The sequence below is a fragment of the Phalangium opilio genome, unplaced genomic scaffold (genome assembly GCF_054372755.1).
Source record: "Phalangium opilio isolate 3A_F unplaced genomic scaffold, DU_Popi_V2 ptg000070l_1, whole genome shotgun sequence".
NCBI lineage: Eukaryota > Metazoa > Arthropoda > Arachnida > Opiliones > Phalangiidae > Phalangium > Phalangium opilio.
Window position 1 is genome coordinate 7,337,459 of NW_028324182.1, and position 26,203 is coordinate 7,363,661.

At 36.3% G+C, this 26,203-nt stretch overlaps 4 protein-coding genes and 2 long non-coding RNA genes across 17 annotated transcripts; 4 read left to right on the forward strand and 2 right to left on the reverse strand.

Moving 5' to 3' along the window:
- The first annotated feature begins 1,077 nt into the window (after positions 1-1,077).
- On the forward strand, positions 1,078-2,782 carry LOC149661367 (uncharacterized). Its single transcript, XM_089842879.1, has 2 exons — positions 1,078-1,985; positions 2,217-2,782. The coding sequence occupies exons 1-2, from the start codon at positions 1,916-1,918 to the stop codon at positions 2,651-2,653; spliced, it is 507 nt and encodes a 168-aa protein (XP_089699005.1). The 5' UTR covers positions 1,078-1,915; the 3' UTR covers positions 2,654-2,782.
- Positions 2,783-3,114: 332 nt separating this feature from the next.
- On the forward strand, positions 3,115-11,482 carry LOC149661368 (late secretory pathway protein AVL9 homolog). Of its 2 annotated transcripts, none has more exons than XR_016368841.1 (12): positions 3,115-3,313; positions 4,968-5,088; positions 5,729-5,814; positions 5,880-6,108; positions 6,181-6,330; positions 6,893-7,118; positions 7,218-8,002; positions 8,666-8,746; positions 8,847-8,973; positions 9,053-9,109; positions 9,831-9,932; positions 10,015-10,075. XR_016368841.1 is itself a non-coding variant. In XM_089842875.1 (12 exons), exons 1-12 carry the CDS (start codon positions 3,251-3,253, stop codon positions 10,203-10,205), a joined length of 2,205 nt encoding a protein of 734 aa, XP_089699001.1. In that variant the 5' UTR covers positions 3,115-3,250; the 3' UTR covers positions 10,206-11,482. The 2 variants fall into 2 exon arrangements, 1 of the variants encoding a protein (XP_089699001.1); XM_089842875.1 differs by having other exon boundaries at positions 9,844-9,932; positions 10,015-11,482.
- A 621-nt stretch (positions 11,483-12,103) lies between these two features.
- Positions 12,104-13,181, reverse strand: LOC149661369 (leucine repeat adapter protein 25-like). The gene is made up of 2 exons (XM_089842878.1): positions 12,685-13,181; positions 12,104-12,613 (listed from the first exon to the last, which is right to left on the reverse strand). The coding sequence occupies exons 1-2, from the start codon at positions 12,991-12,993 to the stop codon at positions 12,323-12,325; spliced, it is 600 nt and encodes a 199-aa protein (XP_089699004.1). The 5' UTR covers positions 12,994-13,181; the 3' UTR covers positions 12,104-12,322.
- Positions 13,182-13,310: 129 nt separating this feature from the next.
- Positions 13,311-18,358, forward strand: Rcd-1 (Required for cell differentiation 1). 3 transcript variants are annotated; one of them, XR_016368842.1, is made up of 8 exons: positions 13,311-13,832; positions 13,890-14,138; positions 14,200-14,271; positions 14,343-14,491; positions 14,749-14,847; positions 14,912-15,027; positions 15,095-15,613; positions 15,772-15,843. XR_016368842.1 is itself a non-coding variant. In XM_089842876.1 (8 exons), exons 1-8 carry the CDS (start codon positions 15,590-15,592, stop codon positions 17,910-17,912), a joined length of 924 nt encoding a protein of 307 aa, XP_089699002.1. In that variant the 5' UTR covers positions 15,314-15,589; the 3' UTR covers positions 17,913-18,358. The 3 variants fall into 3 exon arrangements, 2 of the variants coding, with proteins under 2 accessions (XP_089699002.1, XP_089699003.1); XM_089842876.1 differs by lacking the exons at positions 13,311-13,832; positions 13,890-14,138; positions 14,200-14,271; ... (1 more) ...; positions 14,749-14,847; positions 14,912-15,027 and adding exons at positions 15,921-16,041; positions 16,116-16,203; positions 16,311-16,417; ... (1 more) ...; positions 17,559-17,650; positions 17,735-18,358 and having other exon boundaries at positions 15,314-15,613; positions 15,725-15,843; XM_089842877.1 differs by lacking the exons at positions 13,311-13,832; positions 13,890-14,138; positions 14,200-14,271; ... (1 more) ...; positions 14,749-14,847; positions 14,912-15,027 and adding exons at positions 15,921-16,041; positions 16,116-16,203; positions 16,311-16,417; ... (1 more) ...; positions 17,559-17,650; positions 17,735-18,358 and having other exon boundaries at positions 15,315-15,613.
- Positions 18,359-18,684: 326 nt separating this feature from the next.
- LOC149661371 (uncharacterized) lies at positions 18,685-20,751 on the forward strand. 7 transcript variants are annotated; one of them, XR_016368848.1, is made up of 7 exons: positions 18,685-19,001; positions 19,079-19,218; positions 19,279-19,350; positions 19,478-19,592; positions 19,656-19,903; positions 19,973-20,109; positions 20,199-20,751. It is a non-coding gene; the product is annotated as an uncharacterized LOC149661371 (long non-coding RNA). The 7 variants fall into 7 exon arrangements; XR_016368852.1 differs by having other exon boundaries at positions 19,148-19,218; XR_016368850.1 differs by lacking the exon at positions 18,685-19,001 and having other exon boundaries at positions 19,008-19,218; positions 19,656-19,778; positions 19,833-19,903.
- Positions 19,539-22,831, reverse strand: LOC149661372 (uncharacterized). Of its 3 annotated transcripts, none has more exons than XR_016368855.1 (5): positions 22,740-22,831; positions 22,523-22,662; positions 22,391-22,462; positions 22,149-22,263; positions 19,539-22,085 (listed from the first exon to the last, which is right to left on the reverse strand). It is a non-coding gene; the product is annotated as an uncharacterized LOC149661372 (long non-coding RNA). The 3 variants fall into 3 exon arrangements; XR_016368856.1 differs by lacking the exon at positions 22,740-22,831 and having other exon boundaries at positions 19,539-21,909; positions 21,990-22,085; positions 22,523-22,733; XR_016368854.1 differs by lacking the exon at positions 22,740-22,831 and having other exon boundaries at positions 22,523-22,733.
- Positions 22,832-26,203: the final 3,372 nt, after the last annotated feature.

A 26,203-nucleotide genomic window follows, 5' to 3' on the forward strand; every position in this document is an offset into this window, starting at 1 on the left:
CTTGTTCCTGTGTACCCATATTAAAACCCAAAGTACCGTTTTGACACGCACTATATCTGACTCATTGACCTCACATAGAAACAAATATTATTTAAGTAATTTTATTCATATCAAACATTTTCGGGGCATGGCAGACTACAGTTTAATAACGGCTGATTCAGCATTATTTCTAATAGGGGTTCTTTATTATGGCCTATTTTCGACCATGTTTCAAAGCAGAAAACAGAATAAAGTGCAATTTCTTAAGTGACTGATTTCCTGAATTCCTGGACTGGCCTATTTGTATTATTGTATGAAAGTATATAATGCTATAAGGTTAGAATAGGATTGCAATGTAAAATTCAATCTTTTATTTATTTGTTGTTCAGCTCAACTTGTTCAATAAAGTTTGTTCCGCGATGGTATAGAGATCCTTTCACGATTCTTAACTGGGAACTGAAAGTACATTACTCCATTGCCTGTTGATTACTTAGATTCTGAGTCCAAGACAATTTTGACGCGGTAATTGGCCCATATTCTTATAATTTCATTGAAAATTACTTATAACTCTTCGATTATAAATTGACGAGAGCATTCAGGTTTTTGATCTGACTTTAATTTAGACAAATATAGGAAATTGGTTTTTGGAGCTCGTTTCAGTTACGTCTCGTTTGATTTCCGGTCCAATTCTTGCCCAAAATTTGAATTTATGTGTATAATGATTATTTTATGTTTTACACACGCAGCTGGGAGTATTCATTTCCTGGTTCAAATGATATTTGCTATCGTCGTGACCCAAAACAAATTGTAATTGCATCCCGGAAACTCCTGTCACACTTTTTTTTGGCAAAATTGATTCATGTATTAAGAGCAGAGACCTGCACGGGCCGAGTTTTTCGGGCCCGACCCAAGCCCGGCCCGTTTTTAGCATTTTGAATAAGCCCGAAACCCGGCCCGAGTCCGAGTACATAGTTGGTTTTTCGGCCCGATCCGGCCCGGCCCGTTACATGCATTAACCAAGCCCGGCCCGACACATTGCATGAATTGAACAGGCCCGGCCCGTTACACGTAGTGCAGTTGTAATTCTTATATTTTTTTTACATAAAATCAATGAATTGAATTCGTATTTGCTTTAGCGTCGTGTATTATTCATTTCTTACGACAATTGTTCGTCACATTTGTTCTTAGAAGCTTATACTCATTTAAATTATCTTTAATTTGAATTTTGGATTAAATGAGAATCAAGTTCGGCCCGGCCCGAATTTTGAAATATGAACAAAAGGCCGGTCCGGCCCGGCCCGTTAATTTCCAAAATTTTAAAAGCCCGACCCGACCCGGCCCGTTAATTTCCAAAATTTTAAAAGCCCGACCCGGCCCGGCCCGATACAATTTTCAAAAGTGGAAAGCCCGGCCCGTGCAGGACTCTGATTAAGAGTGCAATACCAATTAATCTTTAAATTTAATTAAACATATTTTACTCTTTATTTAGTTTCATACTTAATCGAGATAATAAATATCTTAGGAAGAACCCAAAAATATGCAAAATTAGATGAGCATTACACTACTGGTTTTTTTATTTTATTCCTAGGCGTGTTGGATGCCTTTGTATCTCTCGGTGGTTATACCTTGCTAACATTTAAGGGACTATGGTCATAGTAAAGATAAAGTAATGTCCGTTTTGTTGGTCGAAAGTTAATTTGACCCATTTTTCACACCAAACTTTCATCTAGCAAATACGTTTTTCCTATTTCCGTTTTATGAATTAGCGCTTCCGCTTTTCCGGTATTAATCCGGTACACGAAGCCAATGCCCTCTCGAATCAATTTCATCTAAAGTAGGCCTAACCTAGATGCGTCGTCGTGTACTGTAATTCGAAATTTCAAATCCTGAGTTCTTCCGGCCTCCGAGCCTATAATATCGGCCAGTTCGCGCCTCGATGAGGCATTTCTCTATTTTTGCCCCCGTCCGAGTTGTTAGAATGAAGTTTGATCTGCTGCCATGTTTGTGTAAGTACATAGTTTTACGAAACTCTTCCTAGCTTAAATTAATGAGCGCGCTTGTATAAGTAAATGCATCGCGAAACTTACAGTGACGAGCGGAGAATGTTTCTTTCTTAATTATATAGAACTATGGCCTATTTGTTAGTGTTATTTACTGTCCATTTTTATAGTTTTTCGGCGTCACGGTCCTAAGTTAACAATATTAGTATTTGGTTTGATATAATTATTTTTCCGCAGGTTTTCTACTAGTTTTATACGTAGCTCAAGGTAAGCCTGGTCCTTACGCCGCCGAGACCGATGCGACTAACACTGGCGCCGTGCAAACGAATAACAATGTGGTTGGTAGTACGTCTGATAGTTTGACAAGCAATAACAATTTGGTTGTTGCTGGAGGATCCGGCGGATCCGGCGGCGGTGGAAATTCTAATACGTCTTATAAAAGCACAAAGGACGTAAATAAAAGTAACCAGCAGACAGAAAGTGGCGAAAAAACGGTGACCAAAACTGGCGATCAAACAGTGACAAGTACGGGATCCAGTTCGGCCACCGTTAGAGAAGAAGAGGCTCAAACAAGTGCCTCGCATTCAGAGGAACATGGGTTGAAGCTAGATGGTGAAGAGGAAATGCTGAAGGTGGCAGAAATAGCTAACAAGATGTACGGACAAACAAAATAGGGTTATTAGTAACATTTCAAAATTAAGATATTTGATATCTTCGTATAATTTGTACATTTTTTTTTTATGAATTTTGAAAAAACAAAAAATTATTACGAAATTAAATTTATTTTATACACTCTTAAGAAATGTTTATTCTTGTTCTTATATTTAATTTTTACCGGTTAAGAATCAAAACTCAGGGAGCAAAATGAAGAAACGTCGATATTGACATATAATTACTATTATCTGCTATTATTTACTCCAGAAAAATGGTTTCTTGATTTTCGCGGTTTATTTTCCAGCGTTTTGAACGCACTGGTAGTCCGGTATGCTGGTTTGCTGGATTTGCGATTTTCATTATGGAGTAGTATTCACTATTAACAAGTGAAAAATAAAATATCCTTAAAAGTGTTTAGCGTTGCAGTTAAGTCTCTTTAAATAATACTCCATGGTTTAAAATGGCTACCAGCTGCAGCCAATGGAAAACAAGTCCACTCCACTGACAGAGTGACAGACTCCGTCAGACGGAGTGACGAGTACAACTGTTAAGTCAAAATTAAAATTTTCCATCTATTTAAATGGAATATCAAGTCAATTATTATTAAAACGAAGAAAATGCAGTCTCCTCCAATACTACACGTAATAGTCATTGGGTTTCACCACAAGAAGGGTTGCCAAGTAAATAGTTTTCATTATATTTAATAACGGGCCAAGGCTTATATTATAAGTCTTCAGTTTTTGGCTACTTTCTTCGCTTTTCAACTTGCCATTCATTGTCTCAGTCTGTAATTTGGTTTTAACCAACTTTTGTTACAAAAATAATTAGTTTTGGTCATCAAAAATCATAATGTTAAACCATGGAAAATAATTAGTTTTGGTCATCAAAATGCTTCAGACTCAATCCTAAATCATAATGTTAAACCATGGATAAAGAATGCGCGTGAGGAAATATGTTTTCACGCTATAGGATAGGCAACTCCCAATCTCAAATGACAGCTAATTCTGTATATACTCTGTTACAACATCGGTTGTCAGCACGCGTTAAGCTAGGTTTCTATGTAATCTAGCCTTGCGCGTGCTGACAAGAGACAAAAAACTTCAGGATCTTCAGGATTTAAAATTTCCGCCAGTTTTTTTCGCACTCGGACCTCAAATACATGTGAAATTGTATACAGCCTACTACAAGTATTTGAAACTAAATCCTAGAGGTCCGTGCACTCAGCTAAAAAACTCGTGGATATTTTAAATCCTGAAGATCCTGAAGTTTTTTGTCTCTTGTCAGCACACGCAAGGCTAGGTTACATAGAGACCTAGCTTTACGCGTGCTGACAACCGATGTTGTAACAGAGTATATACAGAATTAGCTGTCATTTGAGATAGGGAGTTGCCTATCCTATAGCGTGAAAACAAATTTCCGCATGCGCATTCTTTATCCATGGTTTTACGGTCAACTAACAATTTTTCCAAATATATACTCCATGGGGATTCCATGGTATTGGGAAGGGAAGGCGCGCGCGCGGCGGCACCTTTGAAGTCTGGGCGCCGGCGCGGTGGGGTTTCCCAGTTGAGGCTTGCTAAACTTCAAGGATGCCGATTTAACAGTGCAGATACTACATACCAACGGGTTGGGAACCACCTTCAGGAGGGTTTTCCCCAAGAATATAGCATTCCCCAGACAGACGCAATAGAGACCGACATTTGGAGAATGCGGAAAAATGGTACCAGAAATGATGGACACAATAGAAGCCCACTATTTTGGGAATGCGGAAAGATTACCACTTCCTTTTTTAGCTCCATCCACAATTATATCATGACTGACTTATAATTTAACGCCCACACCGAACCTCTTTACCTAGGAAGTTGAAATTTCGCAGATACGTTATTCTTAACTAGTAGATGATCATTAAGAAATATTTTTGTAATCCGCTGACATCTTGAAAAATGGAAGCCATCCCTATCCTAGTCGCTATTTACGTTAATCGCGTAGTATATTAAGTATATGATTGTAAATAACCTTTAGCCCAATAGACGGACGACAATTCTGACCTGAGATTTTTAGAAAAGGCACATTTATACCCGTTTTTGTTGTAAAATGTCTAATAATAACAATCGTTTGAACTACTCAATTAAAACCAAATTTCCCATATCGATTAAACTTAATTTCAAACTGCAATACATATAATAATTTCTAATTTCTGGCCCTTTGTGGGGTTGAAAAAGTGTCACCAAGGGTTGTGTATAAATGCAGTTTTTAAGGACTGCGAAGCAAAACTCGTTTTTGTATAATAAACGTATAGTCACTAAAATTTCCAATAAAATTATATTAACATAGGTTGAATATAGCTACCCTTCTCTAATTGCTGGCCAATCCTTGGATAGCAACGATTTGCCTGAATTATGGAAGCATTTACCCTCTCTAGCTTTACCCGATGGTGCCCACAACTTTGAAAAAGGTACCCAGGCTCCTAATACCAAAAGTAGATAGGGGGTATCTACTTTTGCTAATACACTGTTAACTAATACCATGGATAAAGAATGCGCGAGCGGAAATTTGTTTTCAGGCTATAGGATAGGCAACTCCTTATCTCAAATGACAACTTATTCTGTATATACTCTGTTACAACATCGGTTGTCAGCACGCGTAAAGCTAGGTCTCTATGTAACGTAGCTTTGTACGTGCTGTCAAGAGACGAGAAACTTCAGGATCTTCAGGATTTAAAATATCCGCGAGTTTTTTAGCTCGAGTGCACGGACCTCTAGGCTTTAGTTTCAAATACTTGTAGTAGGCTGTATACAATTTCACACCTATTTGAAACTTAGGCCTAGAGGTCCGAGTGCGAAAAAAACTCGCGGAAATTATAAATCCTGAAGATCCTGAAGTTTCTCGTCTCTTGTCAGCACGTACAAAGCTACGTTACATAGAGACCTAGCTTTACGCGCGCTGACAACCGATGTTGTTACAGAGTATATACAGAACAAGCTGTCATTTGAGATAGGGAGTTGCCTATCCTATAGCGCGAAAACAAATTTCCTCACGCGCATTCTTTATCCATGCTAATACAGTGCAACTAAACATATTTTATAATTCACTAGACACAATATATTTTCACCTCCCTGCTTTGGATAATCCAAAAGAAACAGTATTTGGTGTTTCTTGTTATCGCCAAATGAATGCGGAGGTAAAATAAATCCAACTGCTGTTTTTAGTTCGAAGTGTAAAGAAGATAATTCTTTCCTTCTTCAGAAACTCTTAAATAAGAGTTCTGATATTACAAGAGGTTCGGTACAAAAGAGTGTGTGCGTAATTAGCACATTGCCTCTTTATGGAATGATACAAACTAAGTTGGAATTAATCACCCACGCGTATTTTGACGAGAGAGACTTTTCAAAGGTTTCTCTTTTGGAAGAAACCTATAAGAATCTCAACGTATGCTTGTCAGAAGATTCTTTATGGGGTTCGCAAGTGTTTTTGGGTAAAGATTTATAACTATTACCCTAACAATGGTAGTTTTAGTAATTATAGCCATCTTAAAATGTATGTCTAGGATTATCAGTACGAGATTTAATATTCCAATTTCGACACAAAGTTATTATTTTGTTCAAACTTTTATTACTCGAACGCAAAGTTTTGTTTTTCAAATCTCCCGTTGAAGATTTATGTTGCAGCATTTTAACTCTTTGCTCATTAGTTCCCGGTAAAAACGTTTGTACCATAACAGCGTTGCCAGATAAAAATTACCAAATTTCTTACCAAAGCCAAAAAATTATCGATTTTCAACGAAAATTATCGTACGCTCTGAGCGCCTCCAAAATAGCGGTACAACCTATGCTAGTGTTCTGATTCACCTTGAATTTATACTAAAATCAGTACAAGGGTCATAAGGAGATAGGGTAATAACGTCTCCAAGCGTTTCTCACATCCTGCCTTTGGTCTTAAGTGTATTATTACTATGGGATGAACATGATTCGCTGCCTCCCATTTCGCCTTTTTCTACCCCGAGCGAGACTTTTCTGACCAGATTAGTGCAATTTCCCGCTGAATTCGAAATTATCGTACAATTATCGTACGCCTAAGCCGAATTATCGAATTTAGCGTACTATATAGTACAGCCTCAAAATTATCGTACGCTTCGAAAAAACTCTTAAAATTATCGCATTGTACTATAATTATCGTACGTCTGGCAACGCTGTACCATAATGTTAAATGGTTGTATTTGTTGATAACATTAATAATATAATTAACAATTGTTTAATTAGGTATGTTAGAAAAGGGTTTGAAAGAGGCAGCTACTGGAATGTGTAGTCGGTTAGACGCTCCTCAAATCCGAGACCATAAAGATGGGGATTATTTGGAAGTTTGTTTTCCCCAAGATGATAAAGCTTCCAGTCTAGTCAAAGGAGCTGAAACTAGGCCTACATTGGTTAATTGCGAAGTTTCACTTAATATTAGCAGTGATAATAATGGAAATGTTCTTGATAGAAGGTTAGAAAGTTAAATAGTTTTCACTGTTCTGTTCTTTTTCATTACATTGACAATTTTTAGTCGGTTCTAACTTCTAATTAGGGTTTTAAAACTTTCTAGAAACAACTCTCAAAACTCTAATAATAGTTGTCTGAATAATGATGAAATATCAAAACAGGACAATGCCAGGGCGTTAAACCAAAACTCTGTCCATCTTCGCGACTCTGAAGAGGAACTTTTGAAAGAAATAAATGATTATCTTAGTGGAGGTGACGTGAGTCACGTGACGGAAAAAAATGAAGACACTAGCGAAAAATCAATGAGAAATTGCTCCAATAGCGAGTGGTACATACCGGACTTTACCACCAACACGGAGAGTGTCAGCTCTGAGAACCAACAGCGTTTAAGAGTTACTGATAGTTTATCTTTAACGTCTTACGGAGCAAACTCTTTAGACGGAAGCCATGATCATGTTAGACGAGAAGAAGTGGAGAAATCTTTAAAAGAAAAAGTGTCGAGAATGGACAGTGCCGCTACGGATCGAGCCATTCTTTCGTCTTTACCATCCACTTCTAGTTTATTAACTTTGGAGTTGGATTCCTGCGGACTTCCATTGGCCATTTTCACTAAGGGAGCCGTTTGCTTACCCTACTTAAGCTTGCCATTCATAGATTTATTGGGGGATGTCAATATTCGAAGTTTTCTCGTTGGAGCCACTAATATATTATTTAAAACCAAAAGGCATTTATTTGACGTTTTGGTCGAGGTTGATGAGGGGAAGATTGAAATTATTGATGTGGAATTGAGGAAGCAACTTCAATTAACCATTGAGGATTTGAGATTTGCTGAAAATTTAGTCCAACATATTTCTTTAGATGATAAAGACGTCTTTCTCGATGGAACCGGTGAGAATTGTTTTTTTTTTAGATTAGCTTTGGCATGGAAGAAGAAGGGTGTAATGGAATGGTGAGGTGACTAGGCAGACGGCTACGCGAAATGTAGGGTCACGTGGGAAAACTCTTCTCTCCTCTCGGCACTAGCTGTAACTCGATTACTGCTCTGCGCAATATTGGCGCGCAAGCCACCTCCTTGCGCGTACAGAGAGAGGGATACACTTTTTAGATCCGCTCTCTACCGCTGCGCAGAAGCTTTCAACGTTGGTGATAAACTCGGGAAGGAGGGGATGAAAAGGGGGGGGAGTTACGATTTTTCAACACGCTCTCTTTAAAGGGATGTACAATCCGTTATGTATGGGCGGGGCCTATATCAAACTTATCTTCCATCAAATATAGCTCTACTGAGCATGCGTGAAGTTCGTAGCATTATCAGAATGGGCATCTACCGTAGAAACAGACGTTCAAGCAGACGACAGCCTAATCACTACTCCAGGAAATAGTAACACTACTACTAAAAAATATAGTTCTTGAGTCTTATAGACACGCCCATACATAACGGATTGTACATCCCTTTAACACTATAGGACCCTTCCATACACACTTCTTCTTCCATGGCTTTGGTTCCAAAGTTTCCAGGGTTTAAATTTATACTCGGATGTTTATACTATTCAGGATGGGAAGGTGGTGATGAATGGTTAAGAGCTCAATTTAGATTATACTTGCTAAGTTTATTACGAACAGCGGAATTGAGTGGTATTTATAGATTTTTATTTTAAAAGTTATCAATAGACTTGGTAATGAAGTTCAAGTTTTTCGATGGTTTCGTTTCGTTTCGTTTCGTTTAAAATAATAGAAAACAGTCGAGAGCAAGAGGCTTTCAATTCGAGTTTTTTTCAAGCTTGGCAAACTACTCATAATTATAGAGTTTGGAGTAGCAGCGCTCAAAAACATTACACCGGTTTGCAAGAAGTTGAAGCCAGGTATAATAATTTTAATTTATTATCATCTCAGGGGTCCAAATTAGTAATTAAGAAGATCTTATGTAATTACTATTTTTAGACATCCTTACCAAAGGGCGCAAATTAGTATGGCTGATATGAAGCTAAAACTTTCGCAGTAAGAATAAATTTATTTTTATTTTGCCTATTTTAATCAGGGTTCATACAAACCTGGAAAAATCAGGGAAATAAATAGTTGACAAAAACCTCAGGGAAATTTAAAATTTTTAGTAAAATTCCGGGAAATCAGGGAAATTTGCGTCAAACAGGGGCCGAGTAATTAAGCAAAATGTTCGTGAACATCCCCTTCATAGGATTAACGTTACACTATACTTTGGAGGCTCATAACTCTGGTTCTACTAGAGATACGGGGATGTCCTTTGAGTATGTTATAGTCCTCTTTATCCCCCATCTAACCATACTAAAAACGTACGGCTACGACAAACAGGGGCCGAGTAATTAAGCAAAATGTTCGTGAACATCCCCTTCATAGGATTAACATTACACTAATCTTTGGAGGCTCATAACTCTGGTTCTACTAGAGATACGGGGATGTCCTTTGAGTATGTTATAGTCCAATTTATCCCCCTCCTTCGTTAACATTTGCACCATAGGACACTCCATATAAGGGAAAAACCTGGAAAACTCAGGGAAGTATATGGGGAAAAAAACCTGGAAATCTCAGGGAAATTTGTTTTCCAAAAGTTGTATGAACCCTGTTAATAGTCCCGAGTTAGTTTTAGAATTAAAACTTATTAGCTAGCCTTAGTTGAGGGAAACTAATTTGTACGTAGGCTTAATATAAATAAAGTTAGTAGAACATTTTCGAGTGATCTTAGTTGGTTTCGATAGTTCCATGCAAAGCTCGGAGAAGGGGAAAAAAATTAATCAGGCTGTTTCCAACACTGGAAAAGTCGTTATGCAAACTGGACGAGTTGTTGGTGAGAGAAATAGCTCAGTCTTTGGTTAGAAGAGAATATTTTTGGATCCTGAATATATTTTTTCTTCTTATATAAAAAAAAGGTGGTGCTATAACGAGCGCCAAAAGTTTCATGTCCTCTTGGTTTTCCAATATGAGTGTAGCGCCACAGAATGATGATGAAGAAAATGACAGTGAAAACTTCTACGAAATTAAAATTCCCAGTAGAGAAAATTCCGAAGCTTTTGAGAACACAAATCTTAAACGTGGCCTCGAAACTAATTCATTTAATTAAAGAGAGAGAGAAATTGCGCTGGAAATACCTGTTCTTTGAAACACTAAGAAACAATTTTTATTTATTAAATTATTAATTACGTCTTCATCTTCAAATTTTATTAAAAAAAAAAAAAAACTTTTGAGTTTAGAAAGAAAAAGGTTAAAAAAAATCAAGATCTTAAAGTGACTGTAAAGAAGGCATCGGTGGGCGGGTAAAATTTATTTGAAAAACGTCAGAGGCACGTGACCAAGGAGAGGCGTGGTTCAAAGAAACTTAGTTCGTTTTATTTAGAAAACTACCACTTCATGGAATTGGCGCTGCAATCTCGCAAAAAACAAGGACTATCTGTCCAGTTCCACTCCATGAGGAGCCTTTGTATCTTGGCACCACGTGATGTCTGTGACGTATTTCAAATAATTTTTACCCACCCGCCGATGCCTTCTTTGCAGTCCCTTTAAGTATATATAGTAGATTAAAAATTACTAAGCAAATATCACTATCTTATAAAGAAGCAAACTTCTATAGAATAAGCAAGGATGATGGTGGGAGGATGCCAATCTGAGAGAAATCGGCGCTAACTGTGGCACAACTCAGGTGAGGTCGGGTGGGACACCAAAAAATGGGGGTGGAATAGTCGGACTCTATGGTAATTGGATATGAAGGGCTACAGAAGAACCAATTGGCCATATGTCTAATCAGCGCCACTAGCGGATGGTCTGAAAACTACTCCCATAGAGTCTAGGTATATTTAAGCGGGTTTGCAGAATTTCCGCCAGGTGGCTCGAACCCCGCGCCATCTGACGGAAATTCTGCAAACCCGCTTAAATATACCTAGACTCTATGGGAGTAGTTTTCAGACCATCCGCTAGTGGCGCTGATTAGACATATGGCCAATTACAACTGAGGCCGACTATTCCACCAACATTTTTTGGAGTCCCGTCCGACCTCGGCTATAGCGATTTCCCCCCCCCCCCAATCAACCTTGGAATAAATAAGCCAGGTTTCTATTTGGTCTCTGACGCCCTCCCTTTAAGAGTATAGTCAGAAAATTTTAAATAATGAATCATTCCAAATGTAACTTAAGGTGGCAGCAATTCACCCCCCCCCCCCGTGTAGCTTTTCTCTGTAATATGTGAATAATTATGTAAATTCAATTTGTACATTAATTGAGGTTTTGTTATTATTAATTTGTTAAAACTTCCTCTTCCCCCAAATGATTTATAATATTTAAGGTTTTAAATTAAAATAATTAATAATAAACAAATGATAAGGCAAAATATTGAAAATATAATTTTAATTTTTGTAATTTTATTTTCTATTCTTTATTTAGGTTTAAAATTTTTTTTAAAATGATTTTTTTCTGCCCCCCCCCCGGCCCCCCATCATCCCCCCCCCCCCGTGTCAACATAATCTTGTGGTGTTTCTATATGTAAAATAAATGTTGTATTTAAAATTAATAAATTATTTGCTAGTCAAAACAATATTGCAATTAGGTACATTAATTAATTAATAATTACCCAAAACAAAATAAAAATATTATACACCGTTTAATTGGAAAAGTTTATATATTCTTTTTTTGGAAAAGTTTATATATTCTTTTTGGAAAAGTTTATATATTCTTTTTTGGAAAAGTTTATATATTCTTTTTTGGAAAAGTTTATATATTCTTTTTTGGAAAAGTTTATATATGCTTTTTTGAAAAAGTTTATATATTCTTTTTGGAAAAGTTTATATATTCTTTTTCGGAAAAGTTTATATATTCTTTTTGGAAAAGTTTATATATTCTTTTTTGGAAAAGTTTATATATTCTTTTTTGGAAAAGTTTATATATTCTTTTTCGGAAAAGTTTATATATTCTTTTTCGGAAAAGTTTATATATTCTTTTTTGGAAAAGTTTATATATTCTTTTTTGGAAAAGTTTATATATTCTTTTTTGGAAAAGTTTATATATTCTTTTGTGGAAAAGTTTATATATTCTTTTTTGGAAAAGTTTATATATTCTTTTTTGGAAAAGTTTATATATTCTTTTTTGGAAAAGTTTATATATTCTTTTTGGAAAAGTTTATATATTCTTTTTTGGAAAAGTTTATATTAATAAACTAGTTATTCTTTTTTTGATAAAATAGGTCAAATATCTATATATTTCCATATTCAAAACTGGAATGTGATGAACTGCTATCCGATGATAATCTTTCCGGTACCGAAGATAAATCTCTATGTCTTCTTTGTCTGGCAGGTGGTAACTCTAATTGCAAACGAGTATGAGGAGATGCCATGATAGTCGAATCGTCACTGTTATCCCAACCGGGTGAAGAAGCGTGTGAAACTGACATCCTATCTTGAATTATGTGTTTGTACTCTTGAATGGATTCATTCAAAGACCATAGTTGACATAACAGTGACATGTCTAGTTGCCTCAAACCAACCTGTGGTAAATTTATACTCATTTTATTACGGGGGGGGGGGGGTTGCACATTTTTTTGGCCTAAAAAATCACCATTTCTTTGCGTAAAAGAGCCAGCTGCATGTCCAACCTAGATCTAGATGACCCTATTTGAGCATCACTGGCATCTGATGGGGTTGGAGGTGGTGGAGCCTCCAAACCAGGAGTTTCTACTTTTATTTCTTCTTTAGGCCTCATCGCTATAGCTGAGGACCTATCCATGGTGTTACCTCTGTTTAAGTCTTGCTGTATCATGGTTCGCATCGAATGCATTCGTTCCATTTCTTTCCATTGACTACTGCTGAAGTTGAGAAGAGCACTAAGGCTCTTTGGAAGAGGAGGCAATCCATGAAGAGAAGCCATGGAATTGTTATTTTTTGTGGAATGCGTAGGTTCTTTAACTTAAGATATAATTATTAATAATTAACATTATTCACTCAGTCTTTACCCATCCCAACTTCAAAACCATAGAGATCATGCGATGTTCAAAATATTATACCGCCATTAAATCTAGCTGACCCTGACCCCGTCCCCATCAATCCGTAAACAGGGCCGGAAATAAGTACAGGACACTGGACATTGTTCAATAAAATTTTAAAATATCCCATAATTTATCTAAAAACTAAGGGGGTCACTGGACATTTGGACCAATGAATTTTCCGTAGTGTTTATGGCTTGACCATGAAGATGCGACAGTATTTTTGCACACTCAGTGGACAATGTACTATAATGTTTCCAGTCAAAGGGGGCATCATTGGACATTTTGACCAATGTTTTTCCATAGTTTTTATGGCTTGACTATGAAGATGCGACAGTATTTTTGCACACTCAGTGGACAATGTCCTATAACTTTTCCAGTCAAAGGGGGCATCATTGGACACATGTCCTATAAGAAATTTTCCTTATTTCCGGCCCTGTCCGTAAAGGTCACCTCCTTTTTGACGTCGTCTGCTTAAAACTGTATTTTCAAGTCTAGGCGGGAAGTTTAAAATAGTTTTACCACGCTCTTACTGTAAACAGTCGATTTCATTTGGTAAATTTAATAATTTAACTAAACTTTTATACAAGTTTCGATGGCTTTTTGTTTCAATTTTGGCGAAAATAAAACTGATTATGACGAACCTGATGGTAAGGAGCCTCAAGGGACTTCAGTACCTCTCAAAGAAGTTAATGAAATTATTGTTGAAAAGCTTCATATTGACGTAAGATATTTTTTCTACCCGCGAATTATATTTAAGACGGTAAAAATTGATTATTAGATGTTACGTGACGAAAATTATGAGATTATGAAGTTAAATGGTCGAGAAATTAAGCTAATCCCCTCTAAACTTGTAGAGGATAAATTAGCTAGTCAAAATTCCTCATTGTTGAAGGAAACTGTTAAAGCTCATTCTGATTTGATTCCCGGAGTTTATGAAGGAGGTTTAAAAATTTGGGAATGTTCTCTGGATTTGACAGAGTACCTTATTAGAAAAGAAATCAATTTTAAAAATCTCAATGTATTGGAGGTCTGTAAGGATAGTTTATTCTTTAAAATTTAAACTAAAAGTACAAAGATCATTCATTCAGATTGGATGTGGTGCTGGTTTACCAGGAATCTTTGCATATTTAAATGGATCAGACGTTACTTTCCAAGATTATGTTGGCCTCACGTTTTAAATGTTTATAAACTGTACATATCCAGTCTAAAATTATTTTGAATTCAATTTTAGAACTTTGAAGTTTTGAACTATGTTACAATACCAAATGTCTTGCTCAATACCAATGTCAAAGACAGACAAAATGTGAGCTCCAAATGTTTGTTTATAAGTGGAGATTGGTCTAATTTAACCCCAGTTCTACTTCAAAAACATCCATTGAAGTATAAGTGTATAAATTCAATAATCCACCTTATTCCCTTTCGCCCCGGAAGTTAGGCTTAGCTCGGGATTCATGGGGGCGAGTAACGGGAATAAATTGGTCTGTCGTCCGCTACAGTACATATTTTTGGCTTATGTAGCAGACGACAGACGAATTTCTTCCCGTTATTCACCCCCAGGAATCCCGAGCTAAGCCTAACTTCCGGGGCGAAAGGGAATAAGGTGGATTGTAATTAGGCCTAAATCATTGTCCTTTCAGATTTGACATAATTTTAACGTCAGAAACTATATACAGCTTAGATTCTCAAACTAAACTATTGAATTTGATAAAAAATGTTTTGAAAAATAGTGGGATAGTGTATCCTTTTTCATTATCTCAAAAAATAGATCAGAAAATAGACCTTAACAAATTTTTAAAAAAGCTATTTAGCCGCTAAAACATTTTATTTTGGTGTTGGGGGAGGAACCCGTGACTTTGAGGAATTAGTTTTACGTGATGGCCAATTAAACTCCTCAATTTGCCATACAATTGAAGAGGGTAAAAAAACATTTAATTCTTAAGCCTTGGCTCAACTAAAATAATCTATAAGCTTATACTTTCACAGGAGTCCAAAGAGAAATTCTACAGTTGAAATTTAAATAAATATTTGATAATTTTAATATACGTCTATTTAATTTATTTAAAAACATTTTTTTTAAACTATTTTCCACTTCCGCGCTTTGAAGCGAAATTAAAAGCCCCGGGCGAGTTTGACCTTTAGCTCTAATTGGTTGATACACCCGGCTGGCTGATAGACTACCCTTATTGGGCCTTCTAGAAAACTGTGACGTCATTTCCGTGAATGCGTGATTGAGTGGGCTATGATGGAATAGAAATTAGGGAATGTTTGTTGGTAGTTGAAACCCGTAAACAAAACAATTTGGGCCTGTTTTACTTAACTAACGTGTCCAATAATTTTAAGAGACGTTTTGCTAAGTTAATTTATTGTCTTTGTAAGGCTAGTGTGAAACGTTTTAGACCTACATAGTCTTATTAGGCTTAGCTCAAAATTACAGCTGTGTGAGCTTGTAAAAGGACGGCCTAACGACGCCCAAGGACAATGAACGCTCTCGTTTCTCAGCAGGTAAACCTAAACCTATTTAATATTTAACTTATTACGTAATTACCGCGATCGTCCGAATATATGAGAGGTTTCTATCTTTCTTTACAATTATTTCTTCAATTCAATTAATAGCGTTTGATTAATGTTCCACCTCATACTACAATGTCAAACCTTGATAGGGAGAAAGTTTATGGATGGATAATTGAGTTATCTAGTCCAGAAACGCGTGAAAATGCGTTGCAAGAGCTTAGGTAATTTATTTTAATTAATTTTCCCGCCTTTTTTTTCTACTATACCTATTTTTAAAAATTAAAAAAATTAAAATTAGTAAAAAACGGGAAGTGGTTCCTGAATTAGCACCCATGCTTTGGAACTCATTTGGAACAATCGCGGCCCTTTTACAAGAAATTATTAATATATATCCTGCCATAAACCCACCAACTCTTACTGTAAGATTTACATTAAATTCCACCCATTAATCGCGTGTTTTTTAATTAGAAAATCATTAAATTTAAATATTTAGGCCAATCAGTCTAATCGGGTTTGTAATGCCTTGGCATTGTTGCAATGTGTAGCATCTCACCCTGAAACAAGATCCACGTTTTTACAAGGTTTAAATACTCTTTATTTTATCATTAAAATAAAATAAATTAAATTAAATTAAATTAAACCTTATTCTTATTTATTTATTAATTTATTTATTTCCTAAATATTGTAGCAAACATTCCCCTTTTTCTCTATCCTTTCCTTCATACTGTCAGTAAAACTAGACCTTTTGAATATCTTCGGTTAACGAGTTTGGGAGTTATCGGAGCCTTGGTTAAGGTTTGTAACCAAAGCCAACTCTTTCCTAAAAATATTTCATTTACTTTTAAGTTTTTTAACGTAAAAATGAATTAAATCTTAGACTGATGAGCAAGAAGTGATAAATTTCCTTTTAACAACGGAAATAATTCCATTATGCTTAAGAATCATGGAATCCGGAAGTGAACTTTCTAAAACCGTTGCCACTTTTATCCTACAAAAGATTTTATTGGATGAAACGGGCCTTTCTTATATTTGCCAAACTTATGAAAGGTTTTCTCACGTGGCCATGATCTTGGTATATTGCATTGCGTTTTATTTATTACCATCTAGGTTCAATTAGCCTTATTCCTGATCAGCGCCACCTACCCATAGCGGCGACTTGGAGAACTACTGTGATTGGCAAGCCAATCAGATGTCGCTAAAATCTGGTGACGTCACTGACGGGACTCTGGGGGGGGGGAGAGAGAGTCGGCATGGATAAAGAATGCGCGTGAGGAATAAGTTTTCACGCTATAGGATAGGCAACTCCTTATCTCGAGCGACAGCTTATTCTGTATATACTCTGTTACAACATCGGTTGTCAGCACGCGTAAAGCTAAGTCTCTATGTAACGTAGCTTTGTACGTGCTGTCAAGAGACGAAAAACTTCAGGATCTTCAGGATTTAAAATATCCGCGAGTTTTTTAGCTCGAGTGCACGACCTCTGGGCCTTAGTTTCAAATACGCGTAGTAGGCTGTAGGCAATTTCACACTTATTTGAAACTAAGGCCTAGAGGTCCATGCACTCGAGCTAAAAAAACTCGCGGATATTTTAAATCCTGAAGATCCTGAAGTTTTTTGTCTCTTGTCAGCACGCGCAAGGCTAGATTACATAGAGACCTAGCTTTGCGCGTGCTGACAACCGATGTTGTAACAGAGTATATACAGAATAGGCTGTCGTCCGAGATAGGGAGTTGCCTATCCTGTAGAGTGAAAACAAATTTCCTCACGCGCATTCTTTATCCATGGAGTCGGGGTCTTACCAAAAATGACGTCACCAGATTTTAGCGACATCTGATTGGCTTGCCAATTACAGTAGTTCTCAAAGTCGCCGCTATGGGTAGGTGGCGCTGATCAGGAATAACCAGCTAATTTGTGATCATACTGGCTTTCTTTTCAGGGTAAAATGGTCATATCACTGGCTAAAGAACAATCGGCAAGGTTACTAAAACACGTTGTTAGATGTTATCTGAGATTATCAGATAATCCAAGGTATTAATTATAATGTTTGTGGAGGAATTTTTTTTATTTTTACGTGTTTCAAATGTTTAAATTAAATTAATTTTTTAATTACAGAGCTCGGGAAGCTTTGAGACAATGTTTACCCGATCAATTGAAAGATAATACTTTCATGAATTGCCTGAAAGATGATAAATCAACCAAACATTGGTTAAGCCAATTATTGAAAAATTTGGAGACAACCGGAGTTTCCGATCCTCGACATGCCTATCAAACTAGTTTAACTCAACAATGATCTCTTCCGTATTCTGTATCCTCACTTTAGGAGAATTTATCAGCTTGATATAAGGAACTAATCATTTCAATAAAACTGTAACGCGACCTGGTGTACAAAAACTTAAAAAAATTGAATCTTGGCTCATTTTTACTTCCAAAAGTGTTAGAGTATGATATGATATGATATTGTAAAGTATTTTTTTGTCAATGTAGTACTATAGTTTTTGTGATGATGACTAAATTGTATGGTAATGTTTTTTGAGTTTTGACTCTCGTTTTCAAACTATTTCTTGTAAAATTATTAAGAGTTAATATTGGTGAGTATTATGCGCAGAAATAAAAGGGTTTGTCAGCCTAAAAATACTGACAAACATATTTTAGAATTTCCGTTTTTAACATTTATGAATATTCATATTCTGAGAAAGATTAATCAAATTTTTGAAAATAAAGTAATTTCAATCGTAATTGTGTTAGTTATTATCTATTATTTGTTTATTTTTCTAATAATTCCTTTCAGATTGATAGTTATTCAGTTTTGAATTTGTTTTATATAGAGTAATGGCAACGTTCGCCTGTACCTATATTAAGTTTTATTTGGAAATAATATGGAGTGCCACTAAGCTATAGAAGTAACATAAAAAATCAAGGTAAGAATTCTGAGTATTTTGACGCACCCTCTGGTTTTCTTTTTATTTTTTGACCCCTGGTGGTAGTTCTGAATTTTAAATTCTGCCATCCCATATGGTCGTCGGCGTGGCCGCGTGGCATGGATCATTGGTCACACAAATAGGGGCCGTATTCTGCAGAAAAAGTATGCTCCTCCCCCGGACTTAAGCTCGCTGATTGGTCGGTCAGGATCGAACTTAGGGCTTTTCATTGGCGGTGGCGGTTTTGGGGCAAATCTCACTTAAGACTTGTGATAGGTTGAAATTTTCGGGCAGACGACATTGACACGTGTCAAAATATACACCAAATTCAAAGTAGTAATTTTAGAACTCGGCAAACCGTTCAGCATCATGAATCGGTTAATTGACCGGTTTTTTTGCTTCCTTTTTTCACCGGAACTTAGCAGACTACACTTCGTCGTTGCTAATGGCGGTAATGGCAGGTAATGGATTATATTGTTCTTGGTATTGTTGACTTTAGAAAGAAAGACAACTAAATTATTGTTTCAAATACTGTTAGTTTACAAAATATAAGGGTTTGCGTTGTTATAATTTAAAAAATATGCCTTTGTTTTGTGGGAAAATAAAGTCGAACTCTGCCCGAAGTCGAAAAGGATTTACACCGAGGCTTATGACGAAGAAAGTCCTCTCTAGACTGTAGTAAGTAGTAAAGAAAGATTTTATTGTTTCTGTTATTGACTTATTGTTTGGTTCTGTAAGATAAGTTTCAAGCAACAGAGGCACGCTAGTAAATGATTGGAACATGAAATGAGGCACCATCCCATAGCGAAGGTATTTCGTCATTCATTGGCCATGACCAAGATAATTGTGTTTTGATACAAATATGATTGCCTAATCCTTATGGGTCATGAAAGCCTGATTCGATATGCTTATAATATATATTCCATGACTGTCACAGCCATCTTCCCTGGCACTTGGCACCATGAACTGTACCTATTTTATAATCAATGCACCAACAGCGAAAGAAATACTTCTACCTTTTATTAAGCAACTATTGCATTAATGTTCAACTGGTAAATAATGTTGCACACATGTCTAACAAATAGAAATATTCATATGCTTTTCTTTTATTATAGATTTGTGGTAATGACATTTGTATCATTGACACTGGCAATGGCAATGGAGAATTATCTAGGGTGGGCACTTCCTCTAAGGATATCTGCCAACATTGAAGTGTTGTAATCAACTTGCATATTAAGGTATTAACACTTTTATTAGTTGAGCATGCTTTACTCTAAGGTATCCCTTTAAAGAGAAGGCTGGCATAGTTGTTGCAAGTATAAACTACCAACGAGTATGTGATTTGCGCCTATACAAATATGAGGTGAGCTCTTTAAAGGTTTGGATAAGATAAACAAATCAAACTTAACTAATTATTATTATGGTAATAAAGAATCAATTATAGGAAAATAAGTAATGGAGAGGAACCAATGTCGAGACTGAATGATGAGCTGTTACTAAAAACAGTTTAGCAACATTATTTAAATAAAACTTGAAATTATTTTGACTTTATCACACAGGATTCTCGATGTAAATTAGTTTCTTATTTTCAATGTCTATAAGACCATTTTATTAGACGGCCACTAAATGCACATCTATGGTATTATTATCTGATTTAGGCAAATGTATGAGTCTTTTGGAATGGTATTTGGATGAAGGAGGACTGGCATTCATGTGCATATGTTCTTGAGCATCGTTGTTTATGAATTACCATTATAAGATTGTATTAATATAGGGCCAATGGAAATCATGTATCGAACCTAAAATTCTATATATGGAAAAAAGGCTTTTATTGATCATCTTTGTTGCAGTTTTAAAAGAAGATTCCCCATATTTGTAGTTTTCAATTGCACATTTCTACAAGTCACGAAGCATTACTGAAACAAAATATTTAAAATGACCTTCATTTTGCATATTCTATTCTAAAAACGTACGTGTTTCAATTTAAACTTTAGTTATTGATTTATTCGCTACTACCCCTTTATTGTTAAATCACAATTAAAAAATGTGCCACTATAGGAACTAGTAAGCCTATTGGTGATTCTACGGTTATATTTTTATCTCAGTGATTTGTCTTTAATGTTTCGAGCACCCCTATGTATTTAAGGGATGATGCCACGCAAAAATGAATTAAGACAATAAAACTGTAACATGATTTTAATGGGTAGGAAATAGGGGGTCAACATATTCTGGTGTTTCATCGTAGCCTACGTTAATCAAGGCCCGCGCATAGCCTTCTGGCTATGGGCGGCATTGAAAGGACGCGCCAGCTTGTTTTTGCGCTTGATTCTCGGATGGTGGCGCTTTTAGATAGTAAATTTTAAGGGATCTTCCATTTATTTGAATTTGTAGAGCGGGAAGATTAGAGGGATCATGCATAAAATTGTTTTGACTAAAATTTTTTTTATTTAAGGAAACGCATGCATTTCTTATATATCATTATAATAATTATTATTTAAAAGATAAAATTTATAATAATAATTATTAGAAGGATAAAATTTATAATAACGTAGGCTCCGATTGAAATTTTTATTTTAATGTTGGAGTCGCAAATATTCATTATATATTATTATGATTAGAAAGATATTTTAGAAAGATAAATATTATATTTATAGTTAGAAAGATAAATTTTATAATTCATATTGGAAAGATAAATTTTATAATTCATATTGGAAAGATAAATTTTATAAGTCTTATTGGAAAGATAAATTTATAATTCTTATTTGAAAGATAGAATTTAAAATTCTTATTGGAAAGATCCAGCGGCTCCAACCCAGCACTTATGCTTCTGCTCTCTCTCTCCTGTACGAAACGGGATTTGGATTGCGACACACGTTGCAATCGCCCGCGAAAACCAATTTTAAATTTAAAACCGTACTCTTAGGAGCGCACCAAGCGGAGACACGCGGCGAACCAAAATGCCAAAAAAAAATCCTGGAAAGCCAGTATGCGCGGGCCTTTATTAACGTAGGCTCCGGTTTCATTATTATTTCTCCAACAGTTCCATAAAAGTTGGACATTTACCAACTACATATTTACATACATTGCTGGAGAATATCCGAATTCGAGTATAAGATAGCTAACAATTTACGGCATATTGACAAATGTCAAGTTCAAAACTGGGAATAAAGGTACATTTTAGGAGTTCATGGACGTAACTTTTTCGGCCTCCAGTTTTACCGCTCTCCATTGTCGAAGCAGTCTTCTTTCATATATCGCCTTTCAAGATGCTCAACATCTTCTTGATCTCTTCCAATCAACAATCTTCCTCGTTGACATCATTTAACCTATCTGTGATCCCTGATGTTTTATCCAGTTATCTTTCCTCTGCTGTGTGGTGTTTTGACAGTGAATGAAGTTATTAAATTACATTGTCCCTGTATTGCTATCTTTAATTTGCTAAAATAAACCTGTTAGTAACAGAAGAAAATGAAGAGAAATTCCTACTATAGAGGTCAAAAATAGTTCCCATTCGGGTTCATGTCAAACACATCATTACCACAAATCTATAATAAAAGAAAAGCATATGAATATTTCTATTTGTTAGACATGTGTGCAACATTATTTACCAGTTGAACATTAATGCAATAGTTGCTTAATAAAAGGTAGAAGTATTTCTTTCGCTGTTGGTGCATTGATTATAAAATAGGTACAGTTCATGGTGCCAAGTGCCAGGGAAGATGGCTGTGACAGTCATGGAATATATATTATAAGCATATCGAATCAGGCTTTCATGACCCATAAGGATTAGGCAATCATATTTGTATCAAAACACAATTATCTTGGTCATGGCCAATGAATGACGAAATACCTTCGCTATGGGATGGTGCCTCATTTCATGTTCCAATCATTTACTAGCGTGCCTCTGTTGCTTGAAACTTATCTTACAGAACCAAACAATAAGTCAATAACAGAAACAATAAAATCTTTCTTTACTACTTACTACAGTCTAGAGAGGACTTTCTTCGTCATAAGCCTCGGTGTAAATCCTTTTCGACTTCGGGCAGAGTTCGACTTTATTTTCCCACAAAACAAAGGCATATTTTTTAAATTATAACAACGCAAACCCTTATATTTTGTAAACTAACAGTATTTGAAACAATAATTTAGTTGTCTTTCTTTCTAAAGTCAACAATACCAAGAACAATATAATCCATTACCTGCCATTACCGCCATTAGCAACGACGAAGTGTAGTCTGCTAAGTTCCGGTGAAAAAAGGAAGCAAAAAAACCGGTCAATTAACCGATTCATGATGCTGAACGGTTTGCCGAGTTCTAAAATTACTACTTTGAATTTGGTGTATATTTTGACACGTGTCAATGTCGTCTGCCCGAAAATTTCAACCTATCACAAGTCTTAAGTGAGATTTGCCCCAAAACCGCCACCGCCAATGAAAAGCCCTAAGTTCGATCCTGACCGACCAATCAGCGAGCTTAAGTCCGGGGGAGGAGCATACTTTTTCTGCAGAATACGGCCCTAGATTTCTGAAATTGTGCCCGTTTTGTAATTAAAGTTAATTAATGTCCCATGTAATTAAGAGAGTATTTAAGTACAAATGAAGTTGGGACACCGAAATGTCACAGGATTTAAATCACTCAATAGTAAGTATTTTGTATAAGCCTTGGATTCATTTCTATAATTTTAATTATTCTAATTCTAGACCTATTGTTTTATAATTTACGCAAGCAATTAATACCCATGATTTAAAAGTTATGTCTGCACAGTGTACGGTTTCTCACTTCGATTTTTTTTTTGGTCAAGATTATTAAGCCTTGGCTTGTGCATTTTTAGATAGAATTTTAATAACTCTAGCCTTAAATGTTAATTCCAATATTACTTGAACTAAGAATATATGCCCAACAAATTAATAATAGATGATTTATACACTTTCAGATACTTCAAAAATTGTCATAAAAATTCATCTCTATTAATTTCCTTGGATCACCAGGATCACGGAAAAGGTAAGCAGTGAGCACATGGATGGTGGAGGGAAAAAACACTAGCATCAATTTACATTAGTTTTTGATTAGAAACTGGGGGAAAACAGCACATTTTAAGACTTTTAGGTTTTTACAATAATATTTCTCGTCACTTTTCCTATTTTGAGTATTATTATTATGGGACCCAGTTTTTTTATAACGTTGTTAAATCTAACCGATGTTGATTACCAAAATGACCTTGACGAGTGAAAATATTAGGATCGACATTTGTTGTTAGAAACTGGGGGAAACAGCACATTTTAAGACTTTTAGATTTTTACAATAATATTTCTCGTCACTTTTCCTATTTTGAGTATTATTATTATGGGTTCCAGTTCTTTTTATAACGTTGTTAAATCTAACCAATGTTGATTACCAAAATGACCTTGACGAGTGAAAATATTAGGATCGACATTTGTTGTTTTCGTATAACTGAAATTATTTTCGACTTTGGAATTTTTCCACTAGTGACTAATCATACTAGGAAATATGATAAACAACATCTGGTTTGAAGAAAAAAATATGATATTCAATTTATATTTAGGTTTATATTTAAATGTCAAGTATCAGTCTACAGAGCCGTAAAAACCCATATTCAAAAAACAGAAATTCGTTCAAATAATGGCCAAAATGTTTCATGTTAATTACTATGTAAAGGAAGGATTTAATTCCTGGTCGCCTGAAACTAGCATTTTAAAGGAAAAACCTGTTCTTATAAGGTAAACTCGTATATGTCCCGCATTGGTTCTCAAAATTTATGATAAACGCGCGACACACACAAGAATGAACTAGGCAAAATTTTAAAAATTGAAAAACGTACAATATTTATTTATTTAGTTACATTCTGTACAAATTCTCAAAGTTTCCATTATAATTATTTGATTGGGATTTATTGGTTCGGGGAATTCAAAGAGTCGAGCATTTCCATGACGCTAACTGGATCTCCAGGTTGATTTGGATTCCCCGGAACTGGTGCATCTCCCTTGTCCCTCTGTTCTTGGAACAAACCTTGACTAGAACCTTGTTCGATTTGTCCCTCGCTGCTTCCGCCGCCACTATTTCCCTCCTCTGATTGGCTATTTTCGCTAACGGGTCCTTGACTTTCTCCTCCATCTTCACCTTGATTACTTCCACTGCCCGTTGATACCCCAGGTTCTTGCGAAACACCACTACCTCCCTCCTCTGATTGGCTATTTTCGCTAACGGGTCCTTGACTTTCTCCTCCATCTTCACCTTGATTACTTCCACTGCCTGTTGATCCCCCAGGTTCTTGCGAAACACCACTACCTCCTGTAATACTGCCCGTCGGTTCTCCTCCACCGTTTATTGATTGTTGATCAGATCCCTGTGAATCACCTTGATCGGCCATTGATCCTCCGTTTTTTTGAGAAATTCCTCCGCTAGCGAGCTGTGATCCTGATTGCAAGCCACCTTCAGATCCTTGCAAACTACCACCACCTCCTTCAGATTCTTGCGAATTTCCGCCAGTTCCTTTAGATTCTTGCGAAATACCGCCGCTTCCTTCAGATTCTTGCGAATTTCCGCCACTTCTTTCAGATCCTTGCGAAATACCGCTACCACCTTCAGATCCTTGCAAACTACCACCACCTTCTTCAGATTCTTGCGAACTTCCGCCACTTCTTTCAGATCCTTGCGAAATATCGCCACCTCCTTCAGATCCTTGTAAAATACCGCCACTTCCTCCAGATCCTTGCAAACTACCGCCACTTCCTCCAGATCCTTGCGAACCACTGCCCCTTCCTTCAGATCCTTGCGAATTACCGCCACTTCCTTCAGATCCTCGCGAATTACCGCCACTTCCTTCAGATCCTTGCGAATCACCGCCACTTTCTTCAGATCCTTGCGAATCACCGCCACTTTCTTCAGATCCTCGCGAATTACCGCCACTTCCTTCAGATCCTCGCGAATTACCGCCACTTCCTTCAGATCCTTGCGAATCACCGCCACTTTCTTCAGATCCTCGCGAATTACCACCGCCTTGAGATTCTTCTCCTTGGATAGTTTCTCCTGATCCTCCTTGAACGTTCACGCTTCTCCCGGATTCCGCTGTCTCGGCGGCTTTTGTCGGCGTTTTGCTAGACGACTCCTCTTTTCCCGATGAACCTCCCGTTGATTGTTCACTTTTGTCATTGGCAGTCGAGTTTGATTTCGACTCTCCAGCGGAAGCCTCTGTCTTTGCTTTTCCCTCTGAAGAAGTCGAGTTAGATCTTGGCCTATTATGGTTCAAAATTTCAAATTGAGAAACCACTATCATTATGAATATTTTCTTAAATACAAAAAATAAATACTAACGATATTGAGGCGCCGTAAGTCAATTGAAAAATCAGCATACATGACGCTAAAGATAAAGTAAATCACTGAGAATTAACTTATTCGTTTGACTTGGGTCTTAATTAAGTTTTGAGACTTACCCGCAATAAACGCGATTGTTCCGAAGTACTTCATTGCTCTAGACTCGTTCAATGTAAACAAGCTTGTTTTATACTGTCGAGATTATCATTGGCAATGAAAGTCAACAAGTACAGGTGACGCTCTGAATCGTCATATGGGAGGGTTTTTCCTGTTTACAATTTTCATACCGTCATACAGCATTTGGCCTTTACTCGAGGGACGAAGATTTATA

What these genes read in the sequence shown, in the direction of transcription:
- LOC149661367 (XM_089842879.1), top strand. Translation starts at nt 1,916, where the DNA reads ATGAGGCATTTCTCTATTTTTGCCCCCGTCCGAGTTGTTAGAATGAAG. An exon ending in TGATCTGCTGCCATGTTTGT is followed by an intron (nt 1,986 to 2,216) that starts GTAAGTACATAG and finishes ATTTTTCCGCAG; the next exon opens with GTTTTCTACTAGTTTTATAC.
- LOC149661369 (XM_089842878.1), bottom strand. Translation starts at nt 12,993, where the DNA reads ATGGCTTCTCTTCATGGATTGCCTCCTCTTCCAAAGAGCCTTAGTGCT. An exon ending in CTCTTTTACGCAAAGAAATG is followed by an intron (nt 12,614 to 12,684) that starts GTGATTTTTTAG and finishes AATTTACCACAG; the next exon opens with GTTGGTTTGAGGCAACTAGA.
- Rcd-1 (XM_089842876.1), top strand. Translation starts at nt 15,590, where the DNA reads ATGAACGCTCTCGTTTCTCAGCAG. An exon ending in TTATCGGAGCCTTGGTTAAG is followed by an intron (nt 16,418 to 16,499) that starts GTTTGTAACCAA and finishes ATTAAATCTTAG; the next exon opens with ACTGATGAGCAAGAAGTGAT. An exon ending in CTCACGTGGCCATGATCTTG is followed by an intron (nt 16,695 to 17,558) that starts GTATATTGCATT and finishes CTTTCTTTTCAG; the next exon opens with GGTAAAATGGTCATATCACT.
- LOC149661368 (XM_089842875.1), top strand. Translation starts at nt 3,251, where the DNA reads ATGCAGTCTCCTCCAATACTACACGTAATAGTCATTGGGTTTCACCAC. An exon ending in TGCCCACAACTTTGAAAAAG is followed by an intron (nt 5,089 to 5,728) that starts GTACCCAGGCTC and finishes ATAATTCACTAG; the next exon opens with ACACAATATATTTTCACCTC. An exon ending in GCAAACTGGACGAGTTGTTG is followed by an intron (nt 9,933 to 10,014) that starts GTGAGAGAAATA and finishes TATAAAAAAAAG; the next exon opens with GTGGTGCTATAACGAGCGCC.